The 21,923-nt window shown below is 44.8% G+C and overlaps 1 protein-coding gene across 3 annotated transcripts in view; it reads left to right on the top strand.

Annotated features, from left to right (window-relative positions):
- The window catches only part of capslb (calcyphosine-like b), a 57,943-nt gene extending 36,311 nt beyond the window's left edge, over window positions 1-21,632 (top strand). For 2 of the 3 annotated variants that reach the window (XM_034192858.1, XM_034192859.1), the window contains one exon: window positions 21,399-21,534. Coding sequence is in view for 1 of the 3 variants with exons in the window: in XM_034192860.1 (XP_034048751.1) it covers window positions 21,399-21,500 (102 nt within the window). In the remaining 2 variants the exon portion in view is untranslated. Of the gene's footprint in view, window positions 1-21,398 lie in introns of all 3 variants that reach the window. The other variant, XM_034192860.1, reaches the window with a different exon arrangement.
- Window positions 21,633-21,923: the final 291 nt, after the last annotated feature.

Raw genomic sequence — 21,923 nt, 5'->3', positions numbered from 1 at the left:
TTCCATCCACTGCAGTGTATATTGTATGGGTGTCATTTAGCCATTTGACAGCATTCCAAAACCAAACGGAAACATTAAAAGCACCACAGAATGAAACTTACTTTGCAGTTGGAGCCAAAAATAAAACCCATGCAGTATGCACACAGTGGAAGTAAAGTCCTTTGGTGGCTGGAGCTTTGGGATGATTGATGAAATTTTGCAGCATCACCAGGAGGAATAAAATGACTTCCACACTCTTCTTATAACATCCAGATCCTTATTAAAACTACGTAATAACTAAGTTATTATATAACCAGATCAGTTTTTTAAAGAGATGCATCCCCATTCACTCATTGATGATATAATGAGACCATTTTCTCACAATCAGCAAATTTTGTTGTTGTAATGAGACAGATTCACTTCTTTCTGCTTTTATTGTGAAAGGACTCTGGGAGCTAAGCGGTAGTACACAGAAACAATGGAGGTCAGAGAGGCAAACATCAGAAAGTCCATCCAAATACAGGACAGCTGCTGTTGGTGGGACTTCATCCAACCACAAAAGTCTGCAAGTGAGGGGAACTGATAAAAAACAAAAAGGACTGCTTGACAAAAATCAGTCCACACTCACACTTCACCAGTGAAAAAGATGATGGATTTTCTTGATGGATATATAGTTAGAAAATATAGGATATATAGAAAATATAGGAGATAAATAAAACCAAGGAGCTGAGCTCCTTCAGGATTGTGAGAAGGCCAAAGCTGTACCATGGTCCCCACGGGACTTGCCTACTCAACGGTCATCCTGTGTTTATGAATGTTTGCTGAAAATTTGCATTTTTCCAGCCAAAATGATATTCAGTGCAATCAGTTACCTTTGTTGTCCTGGAATTTCAAGATTTATTCATTCATTCATTTTCTGCTGTTAATAACTGAACGGTCCCCTCTAAAAACTGGTCCACCCTGCCTTCACTGCACATGCGTCTGAGTCTGACTCTCTGAGTCTGAGTCTCTACACCCAAAGCCATCAAAGGGAATAATGTGATTATGAACCATCAGATGACAAAGTAAAACCTCTTAAATCATTCTGAAGTCAGTTTGAACAGAAACCAGGTGATAATCGGTGAGTCGCTGCTAACGCTCTGATATCTGGAGTCTGTCAGTCGGGACATTCAGCACCCAGTTACAGATGGAGAGGGCCACTCCAACGGTGAGGAGGTCAGAAATAGCGTTCTAACATAGGTGTCCCTGCCCTCAAAGTGTGTGAGCACTGTATGGACGGTGGTGCTGACAGCGTCATCGGTGGACCAGTTCTGAGGGTAAGCAAGCTGTAGGCGGTCAGTTGTGTCTGGGATGGTGTCCTTGATGTGGGTCAAAACACGTCATCATCAATTGGGGTGAGTGCGACAGGCTGGTAGTCATTTAGGCAGGTCACCAGGTTTTTCTTTGAGAGGGACACGACAGTCGTGGACTTGATGCAGGCGGGTCCATGGGCTTGAGCCAGGGACAGGTTGTAGATGTCCCTGTCTTGCCCAGGGATGTTGTCTCTGTCTTTAGGTTGGCTCTTCTTGGAGTCTGAGGCACCCCTGCTGGTGTCACAGTGAGTAGTGTGTTCTGTGTGCTCTCCGTGAGTGTTTCTTTGTTGATCAGTGTTGTGGGCCTCAAAGTGAACGTAGAACTTAAACTTGTTTGTGGTTTTGTAGTAGATCTCCAGCTTCACACCATATTGCTTTGTGGCATTTTTGATGGACGTGTGCAGGTCATATGTGGCCTTTTTGCAGTCCTCAGCGTTGCCTGAGACAAAGGCATCGGAGCGGACGTGCAGCATGGACAGGATAGTTTATTCAGAGTCTTTGGTTGAGCTACATTCTCCAGCTCTTCACAGGAACAGTGGTCTCCACACGTGCGATTGTAGCCAATTTTCCCATTTGTAAAGTTCTCCAGACCAATAGTAGAGTCCTCTTTCAATACAGTTGTTCTAAACACTTCCTGGTTGTCCTCTCAATGCAGTCCTGAAGCACCCATTTGGTTTCTTCATTCCATACTTGAACAGTTTTTCTTACTGGGGGGCCTGCTTGAGGAGTATGCTGGGTAGAGGAACACAGAAATATGGTCAGGCTGACCAAAGTGTGGATGTGGGATTTGGATGCCTAACACTCCTGCATGCTGGATCATGCACAGAGAAACCTGACACATGGCCAAAATGTCAAAGGTGATGCTCCCTCAATTTTATTCAATTTCATTTTATTCAATTTATACTGCGCCAAATCACAACAAAAGTTGCCTCAAGGCGCCTCACACAAAACAGTTCAAAATCAAAATGAGCAAGTAAATTAAAAGATTCAAATACACAATTAAAAGACACAAGTAAAATAATAAAACAGATTTTTAGTCTTAACTTAAAAATGTCCACGGAATCTGACTGTCTCAGGGTCACAGGAAGACTGTTCCATAGAGTGGGTGCACAGTAAGAGACGTTCTTTATGAGACGATGACTTCTTCTTCCCCCGATGAACACACAGTAGTCCCGCATCCTGTGACCACAAAACCTGGGCCGGTACATAGGGTTTCACCAAATCGGCCAGGTAAGAAATTAAGTGCCAGTCTGTGAAGAATTTTATAGGCTAGCATCAAGACCTTAAAATCTGCTCTTACAAAGACAGGAAGCCAGTGCAAAGATGCCAGAATGGGTGTGATATGTTCAAACCTTCTGCTTCGTGTCAAAAGTCTGGCAGCAGCGTTCTGAACCAGCTGGAGACCCCTAATGCTGGACTGTGGTAACCCTGAAAATAGGACATTACAATAATCCAATAGAGAAACAAAAGCAAGTAACCATCTCTTTGATACAAATCCATTCCAGCGGTATCCAAGGATGCTCCGAAGCGACCTAGTGCCACTCAGAGCATGGTCTTGTTCAATACAGTATTGGTGTGTGTGTGTGTGTGTGTTCAGTAACAGGTTTAGGCAGTGGTGGGCACAGATAACTAAAAAATTAACTTCGACAACAGATAATCAGATAACTGAAAAGTTATCTTTGATAAAGATAAAACGATAAACCACCCAAAAATCAGAAGTTACAGATAACCGATAAATTCCAGTATTGTCTCTGGTACAACAATTACTAACAAGCTAATTTTGAGTTTTAACACCACAATCGCTTTTGGAAGCATCAAAAGCTACAACAGATCCAAACAATGAGTCAGCACTTCTGTCTTGGAGCGCTCTGCCCCCTGCTGGAAGCTCCTGTTTGTTGTGTGGGCCGCTGAAGAGGAGGTACTGCTGGCCCACCACCACCAGATGGCACCCTGCTTGGAGTGCGGGCTTCAAGCACGAGAGGGCGCCGGAGCCACTGGGAGTGACAGCTGTCACTCATCCTCAGCACCAGCTGTCACTTATTCATCTCATCACCATCACCATAAAGGCCGGACTGCAACTCCACCTCCTCGCCGAGAAATCAGCTACCATTCAGGTAACTTTCTCTGCTGACTCAAAACATTGAGTAATAATCTGTACTTCTTTGCAGCCGTTTTCCTGTGGTGTGTCCTTATCTGTGGGATTGGCGTTTGGTGTGATCAGCGACGGCTTCGCTTCACACTCCAATCAGATAAGTGGTTAGACAGGAGCTGCACGAGTGTGTGATTGGAGGTGGAGGATCTCCCTCCTAACTAAACACTGACTGTGGGATTACTGAGTGTGCGAACTGACACTCATCAGGACTGTCTCTGTTTTCTGCCAGCAGTACCGGGTCTGACTGCTGAAGACAGCGGCCACCTGGGGTGCAGGGCTTGGCGGCTCCGGTGTTCTTCAGCTCCGTTGGTGGTGGAAGCTGTGTGGGGATCCGGCTCTTCTCTCGCCAGGCGTCTTCTGTCGTCGAGCCTGCCCACACATCACCTGGTGTATGATTGGCAGTCCACCATATTGTTATTGTCTGTACGTCGTCGTGCGATTCACAACATTAAATTGTTACTTTTGGCTTATCCATTGTCTGTTCATTACCGCCCCCTGTTGTGGGTCCGTGTCACGACACTTTCACAACAGGATTTCTCGGCCAGCGTCATGGATCCCGAGGGGCGTCAACCATCGCTTGAACAGCCAATGGAAGAGCGAGGTGCACAGGCGCCAGCAGGAGGCGTGTTGGGTGAGCTGCAGCACATCTTAACCGCCTTTACCACTCGGTTGGACTTAGTTACCGAGCAGAGCAGTGTTCTCAATCGCAGGATGGAGGCTCTCACCGCCCAGGTGGAAGCGCGTGCTCAGGGCGCTGCTGCAGCACCTCCTCCTGCTGACCGTGTGCCAGAAACAGACATTCTGCTGGTCATTCAACGAACCCCCCCACTGTCCCCGAAGCATACATAAGTCCTCCGGAGCCGTACGGAGGCTGTGTGGAGACGTGCGCGGACTTCTTGATGCAGTGCTCGCTCGTCTTTTCACAGCTTCCCGTCATGTACGCGTCAGACGCTAGCCGGGTGGCTTATGTGATCAATTTGCTTCGAGGAGAGGCACGCGCCTGGGCTACGGCGCTTTGGGAGCAGAATTCACGGCTCCTAACGGTTTATACTGAGTTTGTGAGGGAGTTCCGACAGGTGTTCGACCACCCTCATAGAGGCGAGACCGCTTCAAGTGTGCTGCTGTCGATACGGCAGGGGCGTCGGAGTGCAGCGAAGTATGCAGTCGACTTCCGCATCGCGGCAGCGCGAGCCGGCTGGAATGCTGTTGCGCTCCGCGCCGCCTTTGTAAACGGACTGTCTCTGGTCCTTAAGGAGCACCTGGTGGCGAAGGACGAGCCGCGGGATTTAGATGGGCTTATCGACCTGGTTATACGGTTAGACAACCGATTAACGGAACACTGACGGCAGCGAGACGAGGGGCGTGGTCAGGTACAAGCCGTCCCTCTTCCTCCCGGGTCTGAAAGGAAGCCTACTTCCCCACACTCCACTGCCAGGGCTCTCCACGTGACAACAGCTCCCCCTGCTGACGTTGCTATGGAAACGAGCAGGGCCAAAAAACGATCAGATCAGAGACAAAGGAGGCTGATCCGTGGAGAGTGTTTTCTCTGCAGCTCTACCGAGCACACACAGAGAGAATGCCCCAAACGGTCAAAACAGCAGCACTCGTCCTTAGAGACTGGGCTAAGTGTGGGTCACAACACCCACGTGGGGAAACCCCGACGATCTGCACGAATCTCAGTCACGATCCTGAGTGGGGATCTAACCCTTCACGCCCCAGCACTGGTGGACACGGGGTCGGAGGGGAATCTGCTGGATAGCAGATGGGCAAAGGAGGTTGGGCTCCCTCTAGTGGCCTTACCGTCACCATTGTCGGTGCGGGCGCTAGATGGCACCCTTCTTCCACTAATCACACACCAGACACAGCCAGTGACGTTGGTGGTGTCTGGGAATCACAGGGAGGAGATTGTGTTTTATGTAACACCTCCCGAGTGATTTTGGGTTTTCCATGGGTGTTAAAGCACAATCCCCGGATTGATTGGCCGTCTGGGGTTGTGGTTCAGTGGAGCGAAACCTGCCACCGGGAGTGTTTAGGATCCTCGGTTCCACCCGGTGTGACAGCTAAGGAGGAGGTTTTAGTCTGCATGAGTGTGTGATTGGAGGTGGAGGATCTCCCTCCTAACTAAACACTGACTGTGGGATTACTGAGTGTGCGAACTCACACTCATCAGGACTGTCTCTGTTTTCTGCCAGCAGTACCGGGTCTGACTGCTGAAGACAGCGGCCACCTTGGGCGCAGGGCTTGGCGGCTCCGGTGTTCTTCAGCTCCGTTGGTGGTGGAAGCTGTGTGGGGATCCGGCTCTTCTCTCGCCAGGCGTCTTCTATCGTCGAGCCTGCCCACACGTCACCTGGTGTATGATTGACAGTCCACCATATTGTTATTGTCTGTACATCGTTGTGCGATTCACAACATTAAATTGTTACTTTTGGCTTATCCGTTGTCCGTTCATTACCGCCCCCTGTTGTGGGTCCGTGTCACGACACTTTCACAACACTGTTTACTACATGGTTTCCAGCACAGAAGTAACTGAGAGGAGCCACAAAGCTCAACTCTCTACTCAATAACAGCGCTGCCATCAGGCCGAGGTCTTGGAAAATAAAGCAGTGCTGAGTTATGGTTTGGTGTATAAATAAAATGAATACTGATAGAATAACTCCATTAATGTCAATTCTGTCATTTGTTCAAAGTTAAAATATAACATATATCTTTTAATGTTGAATAATGCACTAATTCTGAAGTTTTGTAACAAACACAGACAGATCGCAAAGGATTCTGGGTAAAATGTGCCTCTGCTAAACACTGATTTGGTTGAGTCATTCATTATGTAAACCAACACATTAATGTGAGGTGTGTCGTGTGTTGGTGTTTACAGATAAATGTGCTTTTGTAAAATATTCCATTTTTTTATTTGTTAAAAAAAAGGCATTTTCAAAAAAAAAAAATCCAAGTTGTAATTAGATAACCATCTCATATAACCAGTGTCAAAATAAATAGAACACTGCAATGATCTACTGGTGCCAGTGCGAGTTTTGGCCCTTTTTCTGCTGATTTTTCATTTGTGCGAGAATTTTTTGGATCGCACAGAGTTTCAGGTTAATCGCACGTCCTGCAATGTTTAGTATACATGGAGTAACGAGATGTGGTTCTGTGGTACAGTTTGAGCTGGAATCGAGTACAGTGATTGAAAATATCAGCCCAGCTTCAGTTTGAATACTGCCATGAACACTACTGGCCAGTAGATGGCAGTAGAGACCTTGAAAACTTGCCAAAACAAAATTCCAGATAATTTGTGCCTGCTACATTTAAGATGCGTGGAATTTAATAAACGCAAACACAATAACAATGTCTATAAACCCAGAGAATATATTCACGAGAGTTTTAGGCACTAGAGTTAAATGCTGTTGTCTGTCAAGCCTGATCAGAGTGTCTCAAATGCATTTCTCATGTCGTGAACGTACTGAGATTACCCTATCACACATAATGCACCTGAACACATGTCCACACTAAAACCTTAAAAATTAGCGCATTACTTTAAAACTAAAACATATATCTGATATTTTCACTTTATAAATCTTCAGACCTGATGTTAATTTAAATAACTTGTCCGAAATTAGTTTGGTTAAAATTTGAACCATAAGTTAAAAATGTATGCCTCTGGATGACTTGGGTGATATTGCCCGCATATTAGTATGGGGTTAAAAGAAATGAGGGTTTTTTTTGGTGACCAGTTCTCCTTTGTCTGCAGAGGATAGAGCAGTTTCTTCTAGAAGCAGTTCTCCTCTGTTTGCAGAGGGTAGAACTACACATCTGCTATAAAACATTTAACAGGTAGGTGCTCAACTGATTTTAAATTTTATAAATGTTTGTAGCTGTTCAGCTTTATTTACCATGTTATCGGTCTATCTTAGCTAATTATAGGCCAATCTCCAACCTTCCTTTTCTCTCAAAAATTCTTGAAAGGGTAGTTGTAAAACAGCTAACTGATCATCTGCAGAGGAATGGTCTATTTGAAGAGTTTCAGTCAGGTTTCCGAATTCATCATAGTACAGAAACAGCATTAGTGAAGGTTACAAATGATCTTCTTATGACCTCAGACAGTGGACTCATCTCTGTGCTTGTCCTGTTAGACCTCAGTGCTGCTTTTGATACTGTTGACCATAAAATTTTATTACAGAGATTAGAGCATGCCATAGGTATTAAAGGCACTGCGCTGCGGTGGTTTGAATCATATTTATCTAATAGATTACAATTTGTTCATGTAAATGGGGAGTCTTCTTCACAGACTAAGGTTAATTATGGAGTTCCACAAGGTTCTATGCTAGGACCAATTTTATTCACTTTATACATGCTTCCCTTAGGCAGTATTATTAGAAAGCACTGCTTAAATTTTCATTGTTACGCAGATGATACCCAGCTTTATCTATCCATGAAGCCAGAGGACACACACCAATTAGTTAAACTGCAGGATTGTCTTACAGACATAAAGACATGGATGACCTCTAATTTCCTGCTTTTAAATTCAGATAAAACTGAAGTTATTGTACTTGGCCCCACAAATCTTAGAAACATGGTGTGTAACCAGATCCTTACTCTGGATGGCATTACCCTGACCTCTAGTAATACTGTGAGAAGTCTTGGAGTCATTTTTGATCAGGATATGTCCTTCAATGCGCATATTAAGCAAATATGTATGACTGCTTTTTTACATTTGCACAATATCTCTAAAATTAGAAAGGTCTTGTCTCAGAGTGATGCTGAAAAACTAATTCATGCATTTATTTCCTCTAGGCTGGACTATTGTAATTCATTATTATCAGGTTGTCCTAAAAATTCCCTGAAAAGCCTTCAGTTAATTCAAAATGCTGCAGCTAGAGTACTGACGGAGACTAGAAGGAGAGAGCACATTTCACCCATATTGGCCTCTCTTCATTGGCTCCCTGTTAATTCCAGAATAGAATTTAAAATTCTTCTTCTTACTTATAAGATTTTGAATAATCAGGTCCCATCTTATCTTAGGGACCTCATAGTACCATATCACCCCAATAGAGCGCTTCGCTCTCAGACTGCAGGCTTACTTGTAGTTCCTAGGGTTTGTAAGAGTAGAATGGGAGGCAGAGCCTTCAGCTTTCAGGCTCCTCTCCTGTGGAACCAGCTCCCAATTCGGATCAGGGAGACAGACACTCTCTCTACTTTTAAGATTAGGCTTAAAGCTTATAGTTAGGGCTGGATCAGGTGACCCTGAACCATCCCTTAGTTATGCTGCTATAGACGTAGACTGCTGGGGGGTTCCCATGATGCACTGAGTGTTTCTTTCTCTTTTTGCTCTGTATGCACCACTCTGCATTTAATCATTAGTGATTGATCTCTGCTCTCTTCCACAGCATGTCTTTTTCCTGGTTCTCTCCCTCAGCCCCAACCAGTCCCAGCAGAAGACTGCCCCTCCCTGAGCCTGGTTCTGCTGGAGGTTTCTTCCTGTTAAAAGGGAGGTTTTCCTTCCCACTGTCTCCAAGTGCTTGCTCACAGGGGGTCGTTTTGACCGTTGGGGTTTTTCTGTAATTATTGTATGGCTTTTGCCTTCAATATAAAGCGCCTTGGGGCAACTGTTTGTTGTGATTTGGCGCTATATAAATAAAATTGATTTGATTTAAAAATCATCGGACAAAAATTTATCGTAAGATAATTAGACAGATAATGGTTTTTAAAGTTATCTAAAAAGATAATCCGATAATGAAAACATTATCTTTGATATTTATCGGTTATCGGATTATCAGAACTGTGCCCACCACTGGGTGTAGGATAAAACAGTGTTCTTGAATCTGGAAGTGTGAGTCTTTAGGACCTATAACACCTTCCTGAGGCGCGTGAGATGTCCTGTCCCTCAAAATGTTTTTTGCTCCATGGAGGCAGCATGATTTGAAGATGTCTTCCAGTGTGGCCAAAGGGAGTCCTAATTATTTCCAGTGCTGGGTTTATGACCTGTTGGACAGCTTTCCTGTCTTCTGCTGAACAATTGGCATACAAGGATGTAATACAATACATCAAGCTAGTCTCTGTGGAGCCGCGGCAGAAGGGTTCTAACAGCTTAGCAGACATGTTGGCTGTTCTTAAGTTCTTAAGAGTGTTCTTAAGAAGTAGCGCAACTTTTTTGCTTTTGCGATCAAAGCTGTTCTGTTGGTTGTCCATGTGAGGTCCTCAAAATGTGGATATTGAGGAACTTGAAGGTGGTGCAATTGGCTACTTATTCCCTGTAGATGTTTCAGGGGTTAGAACTAGTACTTGTACCGTGTCGAGTCCTATGCAGGAGAATGATTTCTTTAGAGTCCTTCATAGCTGAATGTCTTTGATACCAGTTCTGTTCAGCGCGGCTCTAGGGGAGACTCAGATCATTTTGTAGTGACAAAATGTCAGAGTTCATGACATTTGACTTTGTGAGGTGTTTCTCTGACCATGAGCACCATGGATGACTGGTTGGTTTCAGGAGTAGTGGCAGTTCCACTGGCTGCCACTTCTGTCCTCAAAGTGATTACAAGGTGATAGCTGAGAAGGAGCTGGGAGTTACAGAATACACCCTTCCTTGTCAGTTGAGTTATAATCACTCAGCAGATAGCAGCACCTGTGGAGGATGGCTAGGCTAAGGTAAGCAGCTAACTGTATAATCGGTTTAATATGTTTTTGTACATTTCTTGAGGTAACCATGCACATGAGTGCTTCTGCAAAGAAACTGTCTGTATAACGGACTCTTCTAATGATCAGGTTCTCTGTTCAGTGGTGACAGGAAGTGGTTTACTGAGAGAGTTTGTTGTTGCCCTTTCCAGTGACATGAATTAGCCAGTTAGCAGTGTTTGCCTTCTAAATCAGTAAAGCACTAATTAAATGAAAAAGCCGTACAGATGAGTTATTGTCAGCAATATGTTAAAACATTGTTTGTGCATTTAATCATTTGAGCTTGAAAGTGGGTTTTATTGTCAAACATCAAATCAAATCAATTTTATTTATATAGCGCCAAATCACAACAAACAGTTGCCCCAAGGCGCTTTATATTGTAAGGCAAAAGACATACAATAATTACAGAAAAACCCCAATGGTCAAAACGACCCCCTGTGAGCAAGCACTTGGCGACAGTGGGAAGGAAAAACTCCCTTTTAACACGAAGAAACCTCCAGCAGAACCAGGCTCAGGGAGGGGCAGTCTTCTGCTGGGACTGGTTGGGACTGAGGGAGAGAACCAGGAAAAAGACATGCTGTGGAGGGGAGCAGAGATCAATCACTAATACAGAGCAAAAAGAGAAAGAAACACTCAGTGCATCATGGGAACCCCCCAGCAGTCTAAGTCTATAGCAGCATAACTAAGGGATGGTTCAGGGTCACCTGATCCAGCCCAAACTATAAGCTTTAGCAAAAAGGAAAGTTTTAAGCATAATCTTAAAAGTAGAGAGAGTGTCTGTCTCCCTGACCCGAAATGGGAGCTGGTTCCACAGGAGAGGAGCCTGAAAGCTGAAGGCTCTGCCTCCCATTCTACTCTTACAAACCCTAGGAACTACAAGTAAGCCGGCAGTCTGAGAGCGAAGCGCTCTATTGGGGTGATATGGTACTATGAGGTCCCTAAGATAAGATGGGACCTGATTATTCAAAACCTTATAAGTAAGAAGAAGAATTTTAAATTCTATTCTGGAATTAACAGGAAGCCAATGAAGAGAGGCCAATATGGGTGAAATATGCTCTCTCCTTCTAGTCCCCGTCAGTACTCTAGCTGCAGCATTTTGAATTAACTGAAGGCTTTTTAGGGAACTTTTAGGACAACCTGATAATAATGAATTACAATAGTCCAACCTAGAGGGAATAAATGCATGAATTAGTTTTTCAGCATCACTCTGAGACAAGACCTTTCTAATTTCACTGGTGGTTGGCTCTCACTGCAGTATTGTATCACTTCCTGTTCCGGAGCACAGCGGTGTTTTTCTGTATCTGTTAGCTGTTTAATCTGTGCAGTTAGATTGATCTAGTTACCTAGATAACGATTTGCTTCACAGTGTAATCTTCACGTGCCTTAACTAAAGCACTCCCTCTGCTGAATCACCTCTAAATTATTTACACATTATTCACTTTGTGTTTTTTTAGGAATCCGCTAGCTTAGCGCAGCTACTAGCTCTTAGGCGGTTTAGCATGGTGGCTTCTCCTGTCTCTCCCGCACTTTTCTGCTCTGGGTGTGAAATGTTTAGTTATTCCTCGGCCTCCTTTAGCAGTAATGGTACTTGTAATAAGTGTAGCTTATTCGTAGCTTTGGAGGCCAGGCTGGGTGAATTGGAGACTCGGCTCCGCACCATGGAAAATTCTACAGCTAGCCAGGCCCCTGTAGTCGGTGCGGACCAAGGTAGCTTAGCTGCCGTTAGTTTCCCTCTGGCAGATCCCGAGCAGCCGGGAAAGCAGGCCGACTGGGTGACTGTGAGGAGGAAGCATAGCCCTAAACCGAAGCCCCATGTACACCGCCAACCCGTTCACATTTCTAACCATTTTTCCCCACTCGGCGACACACCCGCCGAGGATCAAACTCTGGTTATTGGCGACTCTGTTTTGAGAAATGTGAAGTTAGCGACACCAGCAACCATAGTCAATTGTCTTCCGGGGGCCAGAGCAGGCGACATTGAAGGAAATTTGAAACTGCTGGGTAAAGCTAAGCGTAAATTTGGTAAGATTGTAATTCACGTCGGCAGTAATGACACCCGGTTACGCCAATCGGAGGTCACTAAAATTAACATTGAATCGGTGTGTAACTTTGCAAAAACAATGTCGGACTCTGTAGTTTTCTCTGGGCCCCTCCCCAATCGGACCGGGAGTGACATGTTTAGCCGCCTGTTCTCCTTGAATTGCTGGCTGTCTGAGTGGTGTCCAAAAAATTAGGTGGGCTTCATAGATAATTGGCAAAGCTTCTGGGGAAAACCTGGTCTTGTTAGGAGAGATGGCATCCATCCCACTTTGGATGGAGCAGCTCTCATTTCTAGAAATCTGGCCAATTTTCTTAAATCCTCCAAACCGTGACTATCCAGGGTTGGGACCAGGAAGCAGAGTTGTAGTCTTACACACCTCTCTGCAGCTTCTCTCCCCCTGCCATCCCCTCATTACCCCATCCCCGTAGAGACGGTGCCTGCTCCCAGACCACCAATAACCAACAAAAATCTATTTAAGCATAAAAATTCAAAAAGAAAAAATAATATAGCACCTTCAACTGCACCACAGACTAAAACAGTTAAATGTGGTCTATTAAACATTAGGTCTCTCTCTTCTAAGTCCCTGTTAGTAAATGATATAATAATTGATTAACATATTGATTTATTCTGCCTTACAGAAACTTGGTTACAGCAGGATGAATATGTTAGTTTAAATGAGTCAACACCCCTGAGTCACACTAACTGCCAGAACGCTCATAGCACAGACCGAGGCGGAGGATTAGCAGCAATCTTCCATTCCAGCTTATTAATTAATCAAAAACCCAGACAGAGCTTTAATTCATTTGAAAGCTTGACTCTTAGTCTTGTCCATCCAAATTGGACGTCCCAAAAACCAGTTTTATTTGTTGTTATCTATCGTCCTCCTGGTCATTACTGTGAGTTTCTCTGTGAATTTTCAGACCTTTTGTCTGACTTAGTGCTTAGCTCAGATAAGATAATTATAGTGGGCGATTTTAACATCCACACAGATGCTGAGAATGACAGCCTCAACACTGCATTTAATCTATTGTTAGACTTAATTGGCTTTGCTCAAAATGTAAATGAGTCCACCCACCACTTTAATCATATCTTAGATCTTGTTCTGACTTATGGTATGGAAATTGAAGACTTAACAGTATTCCCTGAAAACTCCCTTCTGTCTGATCATTTCTTAATAACATTTACATTTACTCTGATGGACTACCCAGCAGTGGGGAATGAGTTTCATTACACTAGAAGTCTTTCAGAAAGCGCTGTAACTAGGTTTAAGGATATGATTCCTTCTTTATGTTCTCTAATGCCATATACCAACACAGTGCAGAGTAGCTACCTAAACTCTGTAAGTGAGATAGAGTATCTCGTCAATAGTTTTACATCCTCATTGAAGACAACTTTGGATGCTGTAGCTCCTCTGAAAAAGAGAGCTTTAAATCAGAAGTGCCTGACTCCGTGGTATAACTCACAAACTCACAGCTTAAAGCAGATAAGCCGTAAGTTGGAGAGGAAATGGCGTCTCACTAATTTAGAAGATCTTCACTTAGCCTGGAAAAAGAGTCTGTTGCTCTATAAAAAAGCCGTCCGTAAAGCTAGGACATCTTACTACTCATCACTAATTGAAGAAAATAAGAACAACCCCAGGTTTCTTTTCAGCACTGTAGCCAGGCTGACAAAGAGTCAGAGCTCTATTGAGCCGAGTATTCCTTTAACTTTAACTAGTAATGACTTCATGACTTTCTTTGCTAATAAAATTTTAACTATTAGAGAAAAAATTACTCATAACCATCCCAAAGACGTATCGTTATCTTTGGCTGCTTTCAGTGATGCCGGTATTTGGTTAGACTCTTTCTCTCAGATTGTTCTGTCTGAGTTATTTTCATTAGTTACTTCATCCAAACCATCAACATGTCTATTAGACCCCATTCCTACCAGGCTGCTCAAGGAAGCCCTACCATTATTTAATGCTTCGATCTTAAATATGATCAATCTATCTTTATTAGTTGGCTATGTACCACAGGCTTTTAAGGTGGCAGTAATTAAACCATTACTTAAAAAGCCATCACTTGACCCAGCTATCTTATCTAATTATAGGCCAATCTCCAACCTTCCTTTTCTCTCACAAATTCTTGAAAGGGTAGTTGTAAAACAGCTAACTGATCATCTGCAGAGGAGTGGTCTATTTGAAGAGTTTCAGTCAGGTTTTAGAATTCATCATAGTACAGAAACAGCATTAGTGAAGGTTACAAATGATCTTCTTATGGCCTCAGACAGTGGACTCATCTCTGTGCTTGTTCTGTTAGACCTCAGTGCTGCTTTTGATACTGTTGACCATAAAATTTTATTACAGAGATTAGAGCATGCCATAGGTATTAAAGGCACTGCGCTGCGGTGGTTTGAATCATATTTATCTAATAGATTACAATTTGTTCATGTAAATGGGGAATCTTCTTCACAGACTAATGTGTCATTGGGCAAGGGGTCTGGAAGTGGCCACCCACTGATGTCGCTGTGCTCTAGACCGTGTCTCAGCTCACTGTTGTTATATATCTGGGCATCTGATGCAGCGCCACTACCTGACACGTCCGCCCAGAGGAACCTGTAGTCTGAGCTGACTAGGCCAAACAATATGATGCTGAAGTAGCCCTTGTAATTGTAGCACTGCGAGCCTGTGTTGGGGGGAGCTTTGCATGCCACATGTTTACCATCAATGGCACCAATAGTGTGGGGGAAATTCCACTGCTGCAGCCACTCATCGGCAATGTGGCGCCATCCTGCTTCGGTGGTGGGGCAGGTCATCAGCTCATCCAGGTACTCCCCCACTGTGGCCTCACATACCTCTCTGACGACTTTGCTCAGTGAGTTGTGTGGCACCCTCCAGGCGTATTGCATGTCCATGTATGTTGTGCCTGAGGCCAGGTGGCACAGGGTTACTGCCACCTTCAGGCCTGGTTCCAGGTTGGGTCTGCAGTTGGTTCTTGGCCTAGTCAGTCTGGGTGTGAGCCGGTTCACCAGTTCATCGAACATGTCTGGGGGCATCCTCATGAAATTGTGGAAGGCACGTGGATCCTTGTTCCGCAACTCCACCATCAGCCTGTTATAAATGCCCAGGTCCGGTCTCCTGACAATCCATGGCCTTACCCACACAGCCCTCTGTGCCATTCTGCACCTTCTCCTCCTCCTGTGGAGCACATGCAGGAGCTGGGCGAGTTGGATTGTCTGCTGTTGGATGGCAGCGACTGTGATGGCAAGTCTTCGGCGATCCATATCTGCATCTGTCAGTATCCACAGCTGCGCTGGTGCTGGCCGTCATTTATGTGTTTGTAATGCATCCACATATGGTGGCATATCGGATACACAGCGGCCGTGATGCACTCGCTTCATTCGTGGCCACTCTGTCTGCATGTGTGACATCCCATTTGAGACTGTGATGTGGACGTGATGGGCACATGTTATATCTGTTTTGCATGCTGTCCCCGTCCGCCGCCAAGCCGCACCAACCCATCGGTTGCGGATATCAGCGGATGACAGCGGATATGCAGTGCGTAGATTGTGTATGTACTGCGTATGTCTTGGGTATGTGTTGCGGATGTGATGCGGATGTCATCCGCATCCAGATTTTTGAGCCGCTCAAAAATCCTGGCTGCGGACATGCGTGCCTCTGCGGATGATCACGGACGTGTTTGGATGTCGGCCAACTCATACAGGCATGTTACATGGATATCGCGAATGTTTGGCAGATATGTGCCAATTTTGTGCGCAATCCATACGCAAATCCTCCACAACGCCAGTGGGACAGGGCCCTTAAACAGGAAAAATGCTGAGTACGCGTGCATTTCGGGTGTACTCTAAATGCAACACAATGCTGCAATATGCAACTCTATATTTGCGCCGGTGTGAAATGGATTTTATGAAGGAAAAACGCAGTGTACACATGCATTTCGGGCATACTATAAATGCAACACAATGCCGCAATATGCAACTCTATGTTTGCGCTGGTGTGAAAGGGACTTTCTGCAGGAAACGCTGAGTACTCGTGCAATTCGGGCGTACTCTAAGCGCCCTGTCCCACTGGCGTTTAGGAGGATTTGCGTATGGATTGCGCACAAAATTGGCTCATATTCGCTTAACATCCGCAATATCCGTGTAACATGCCTGTATGAGTCGGCTGTCATCCGAACACGCCCGTGATCATCCGCAGAGACACGCATGTCCGCAGCCAGGATTTTTGAGTAGCTCAAAAATCTGGATGCGGATGACATCCGCCTTACATACTCCATACATACTCAATTCATACACAATACATACTCACTCTGTGTGCTGTATATCTGCCGTTAACCGCTGATATCTGCAACTGACGGGGATTTGTGGCTTGGTAGTGGACTGGGACAGTGTGTAAAATATATATATATATATTGTGCCCATCATGTCCACATCACAAACTAAAACATGTTGTAGCGACTGCATACAGATTGGCCACGAATAAAACGTTTTTATTACATCTGCTTTGCAGCTGATTTGCGGACAATCTGTGAATGCATAACAAAGACGTCATGTAAACCCAAAGTACTATATGTGGCAGAAATCGACATACCTGCCAGTCAGTGCCGGTCAGGCTGTGTAGATCCACAAGGCGTAGCTGCTGCAATCCAGGACTTTTATTTAACACCAACAAAAGGAAGAGTTGCTGTTTAGCCACAACTCACGCTGAAGTCTGTTTTCTGTGACTCTCTCAAAAAAAAAAAAAAAACCCACCATCTCACACCTGGAGCAGCTCCCCCCCCCCCCTCCCGCTCCCCAAACTCATGAACAGTTAACCCTTGAATGACAACATGAACATTAACTCTGTGATCAACTTGTTCAAGTCCAGCAATTGCTCCAGAGGCTGTACTGTTGGTGTGAATCGTGATGCCGAAAGGAGCGAGTGTGCTTCTTTAATCACTGCAGTGCAGATGCCGTGCACACGCAACACGTGCGCGATGCATTCATAATGCACCCGTAATACTTCTGTGATAATCTCAATGTGTCAGATCAGTTTCCTCACTACATGCGTTATATAACCGTGATTGTTCATCACATATTCATTTCATTAGTTACTTCATCCAAACCATCAACATGTCTATTAGACTCCATTCCTACCAGGCTGCTCAAGGAAGCCCTACCATTATTTAATGCTTCGATCTTAAATATGATCAATCTGTCTTTGTTAGTTGGCTATGTACCACAGGCTTTTAAGGTGGCAGTAATTAAACCATTACTTAAAAAGCCATCACTTGACCCAGCTATCTTAGCTAATTATAGGCCAATCTCCAACCTTCCTTTTCTCTCAAAAATTCTTGAAAGGGTAGTTGTAAAACAGCTAACTGATCATCTGCAGAGGAATGGTCTATTTGAAGAGTTTCAGTCAGGTTTCAGAATTCATCATAGTACAGAAACAGCATTAGTGAAGGTTACAAATGATCTTCTTATGGCCTCAGACAGTGGACTCATCTCTGTGCTTGTTCTGTTGGACCTCAGTGCTGCTTTTGATACTGTTGACCATAAAATTTTATTACAGAGATTAGAGCATGCCATAGGTATTAAAGGCACTGCGCTGCGGTGGTTTGAATCATATTTATCTAATAGATTACAATTTGTTCATGTAAATGGGGAATCTTCTTCACAGACTAAGGTTAATTATGGAGTTCCACAAGGTTCTGTGCTAGGACCAATTTTATTCACTTTATACATGCTTCCCTTAGGCAGTATTATTAGACGGCATTGCTTAAATTTTCATTGTTACGCAGATGATACCCAGCTTTATCTATCCATGAAGCCAGAGGACACACACCAATTAGCTAAACTGCAGGATTTGTTGTGGCTGGGGTGCCTGGCGTGCCTGGCTGGCTTTTGTTTGTCCTCTGTTTTCTGTCTTTTGTTTTTCCTTCCAGGTGGCATGCGTTCAGGACTGAGTGGCTGTGTGGCTGAATTATCAGGACCTCACCCTGATCACCTGAAGGTCCTTTGGTCCGAACTGTTCTGGCTCCGGACCGTTTGTGCTGCTGGGAGCGCACCGTTCTTCCACCTCGCCAGACCGCGCACTTATTTGTTTGTAATTGAGCACTCACTGTTATGTTATTAAATTCTGTTATCCTTTGAACCGTGCTCTGCTTATTTTATACTGGGTCCTTCAAACGCTGGTCGGTTCTCCGCCCGCGTCCGACACATAACAGGATACACACGTTGTGTTAGCAACGTGCGTAACTGACTGCACAGAGACAGTTTTAGAAAAAGATTCAAGAAGTGAGTCATACAGTCACTATTATACAAATAACACAGCAAAGGATTTAGTGGCTGTTTCTCCCTCTGGAATAATCTGACGCTTATGGTGGAAAATACAGTGACAGGTACAGAACACAGTTTTTTGTTTGTTTGTTTTTTATTTGGAACATATATTGAAAATGTATTGAAAACACTGTTCTCCTTATAAGAATGAAAAAAAAAAAAACAACTGAAAATTATTTCCATCCTCCCTTATTTTCCTTCATACGGAGCTCCTTTGTTGTCTGTAACACATATTACACCTGCTTTCTGTATTTTCAACAGATTCAGATTTTTGGGCAGAGCAGAACCTTCTTTGTAACAAATTCATCCACTAAAGGCTCGTTCACACATGACACGAATGAGGCCGAATGGTGCACGCAAGAGGATTTGAATGTCACTCATGAAAAATCGGAGCTGCACTGAAACGCCTCGTACAGCAGTCGGCACAACCATTCAGCCACACCACATGCACTCCACATTTGCGTCGCGCTCATGCTGGAAACCCAATCGAACGGCATCAAGATGATTGACCATTCGGACCGTGGTCGACAGGCTGCACAAAATGATTGGCCATGTCAAACCCTGGCCAAATGTCACGATCGAGCCCGCCTTCACACCAGCAGCCAAATGAAGGTGAATGCCCATTCGACCCACACTCTCCCACAGTCGAGGTGCCACCCAAGAACTTCCAACAGCAGTGGCGGGGCAGTGCGGGCCTGTTCATGCAGCCAGCACGAATGTATTGACCAGAACACCACTGTGGAGGTGCGGTCGAGGTGGTGACAGGTCAAAGTGTGGCCAGTTTGTCGTGTCCGCGCCATGCCTCCTTGAGCGTGTGAATGTGCCATGACACCCCCCCCCCAAGCACCATGAATGATGTGTTAGTGTGTTTTGCCCCCCATCCAACATTGACAAGGTGCAGCCGAGGTCCGAGTTGACAAAAGCTCCAATGATGGCTGGAGTAAAGTGTGATCGCTGTCCACATCTGGACGGGCTGTCATGTCCATGATGATTGCCATTTGACACATATATTGTCATTCCCTCCCATGGATTACACAGTGTATATGAAACATCATGATCATCACAGCTGTAATACGAGATGTGCAGGTGCACACAGCGTGCTGCCTGCCCACTCTCAGGTTTTGACAGCCCGGACACATGCATGTACCAGTGTGGACAGCGACAGAGTGACAATGAGCCCATTCATGTGAGTGCTTTGCTGCTCAAGACAGGCGCGTGTGTCACTCAGATCATGTCAGCGCAGCCAGGAGACCTGAGGCTGTCAGACGATCACAGCTCACGTGTGCCCACCGAGGCAACGTTCGTTCACTAAGGCAATCATATCATGTCTCCACCATGTAAGTTGTAGTCCACATGACACGGTGTCTTTTGGCTTTCCACGTGCCCAGTGGCCACAGACAGCTGGACGCACCGGCCCTCCGTGTGGCCAGCCGCTGTCACCTCCATGTGTTCATGAGCTGCGCCAGGTAAGTGGCCTGCAGCAGCCGTGAACATGTGTGAGGGAGGGATGTTTTTATTTCATTTAATTTCATCTCATTCATGTACTTTCATTAATTTCTTGTTTAAAAAAACAACAAGGAACAGAAGGACGATAATTTTTGTACTGTCTGCTCCTTATAACAGGAATTAAATATTTTAACAGACAAAAATAAATCCATTTGTTTCCTCAATTCCAACACAGACTCTGTCCCAGCATCAAGTCATCAAGCATCAATTAAAAATCATTACCAGTAATATGATTGTCTTACATTTCAACGGTACATTCATTGTTCTTATAATGTTCTATGGTCTCTCATTATTTTGTTCTTATACATTTTCTTTGATTTCTGAACATTTGTACAACATGTCATTGATTCCGCTGCTGTGAGAGCACGATGTATCATATCGCTCACCGTGGTCACACTGTGTTCGTGTGCACGCACAGGATCGTGCACGAAGCCACGGGAATGTACGGAATCCATACACAGCTGTCCGACCATCTGTCCCTCTCAACTGCAGCTGGAATTTTTCGGGTTTCGCCTGTTAAGGCATTTTTCACCTGATTCGGCCTGATTCACTCAGCTTCGTGTTATGTGAAAAGTAGAAATTCTGGAGGTGTTTCTTGTGTCTGTAACGACTTTGTCAAATGAAATGTCCAACTCCAGGTGCTCAGTCAGTGTCCAGATGACCAGCTGCAGACTGACACATCACTGTCAACTGGACCTGGAGGGATGTAAAAATATGTCTTAGAGTTTATTGTAATCAGGGCTCACATGTATTCTGTTACATTAGTTCATACATTATAATTAACTAAAGTTACCCACCTGGTGATCTGTGTGCAGTGGTTTGTGCGAGGAAGCAGCAGTTTGTGACAGGAAGCAGCGGTTTGTAAGAGGAAGTGCCGGTTTGTGACAGGAAACGGCGGTTTGTGAGAGGAATCGGCGGATTGTGAGAGGAAGCGGCGGTTTGTGAGAGGAAGCGGCGGATTGTGAGAGGAAGCGGCGGTTTGTGAGAGGAAGCGGCGGATTGTGAGAGGAAGCGGCGGTTTGTGAGAGAAAGCGGCAGTTTGTGAGAGGAAGCGGCGGATTGTGAGAGGAAGCGGCGGTTTGTGAGAGGAAGCGGCAGATTGTGAGAGGAAGCGGCGGATTGTGAGAGGAAGCTGCGGTTTGTGAGAGGAAGCGGCGGATTGTGAGAGGAAGCGGCGGATTGTGAGAGGAAGCGGCGGATTGTGAGAGGAAGCGGCGGATTGTGAGAGGAAGCGGCAGTTTGTGAGAGGAAGCAGTGGTTTTTGGCTGCACAGTGTGTTGATATCTTCTGCTTCCTAATCATCAGTCCTGCTGCCTTCTTTTTCTTTTTTGTTCATAAAACATGATCTGACCTCTGACCTCTCTGTCTTGCTTTTTCTGATTGGCAGGTTACCAAAGATGAGTTCATCAGCTATTACTGCGGTGCGAGCGCCTCCATCGACAGTGAAGTCTACTTTATTCTTGTGATGAAAAACACCTGGAAGCTCTGAGTCTGAACTGAAACACTTTGCTTGTTGCCACACGTGTTGCCTTTCAGCATTCAGGATGGACTTGTTTTTTAATCACCTTCATTTGAACTTTGATGTAATTTTGCACTGTAATTTCATCTTGTGCTAAAAAATCATTTTGTGTTGTCAATAAAATCTGAAGATGGTTCGGGTTGTTGGGATTAACTCTCAGACAGATACTCTTTGTTCTCCCCCAGCGGTGACCTCTGACCCTCCAAAATCAGTTGAGTTACAGTTCCTTGACTGGCTGCTTGAGGCGAACAAGTTCCCATTGCAGTCCATGTTAAAATGTCCAACTTTAGAAGAAATCAACGTTTACAGCCTGGGACTAAAAGTAAAATAAATAAACTGTTTTTGGTCTCTATACATATTTTCCTGCACAGAACTACAGTAAAACATAGTAAA

The sequence above is a fragment of the Thalassophryne amazonica genome, chromosome 17 (genome assembly GCF_902500255.1).
Source record: "Thalassophryne amazonica chromosome 17, fThaAma1.1, whole genome shotgun sequence".
NCBI lineage: Eukaryota > Metazoa > Chordata > Actinopteri > Batrachoidiformes > Batrachoididae > Thalassophryne > Thalassophryne amazonica.
Note: the sequence above shows the minus strand (reverse complement) of the source record. Positions and strands in the feature narration are given on the sequence as shown.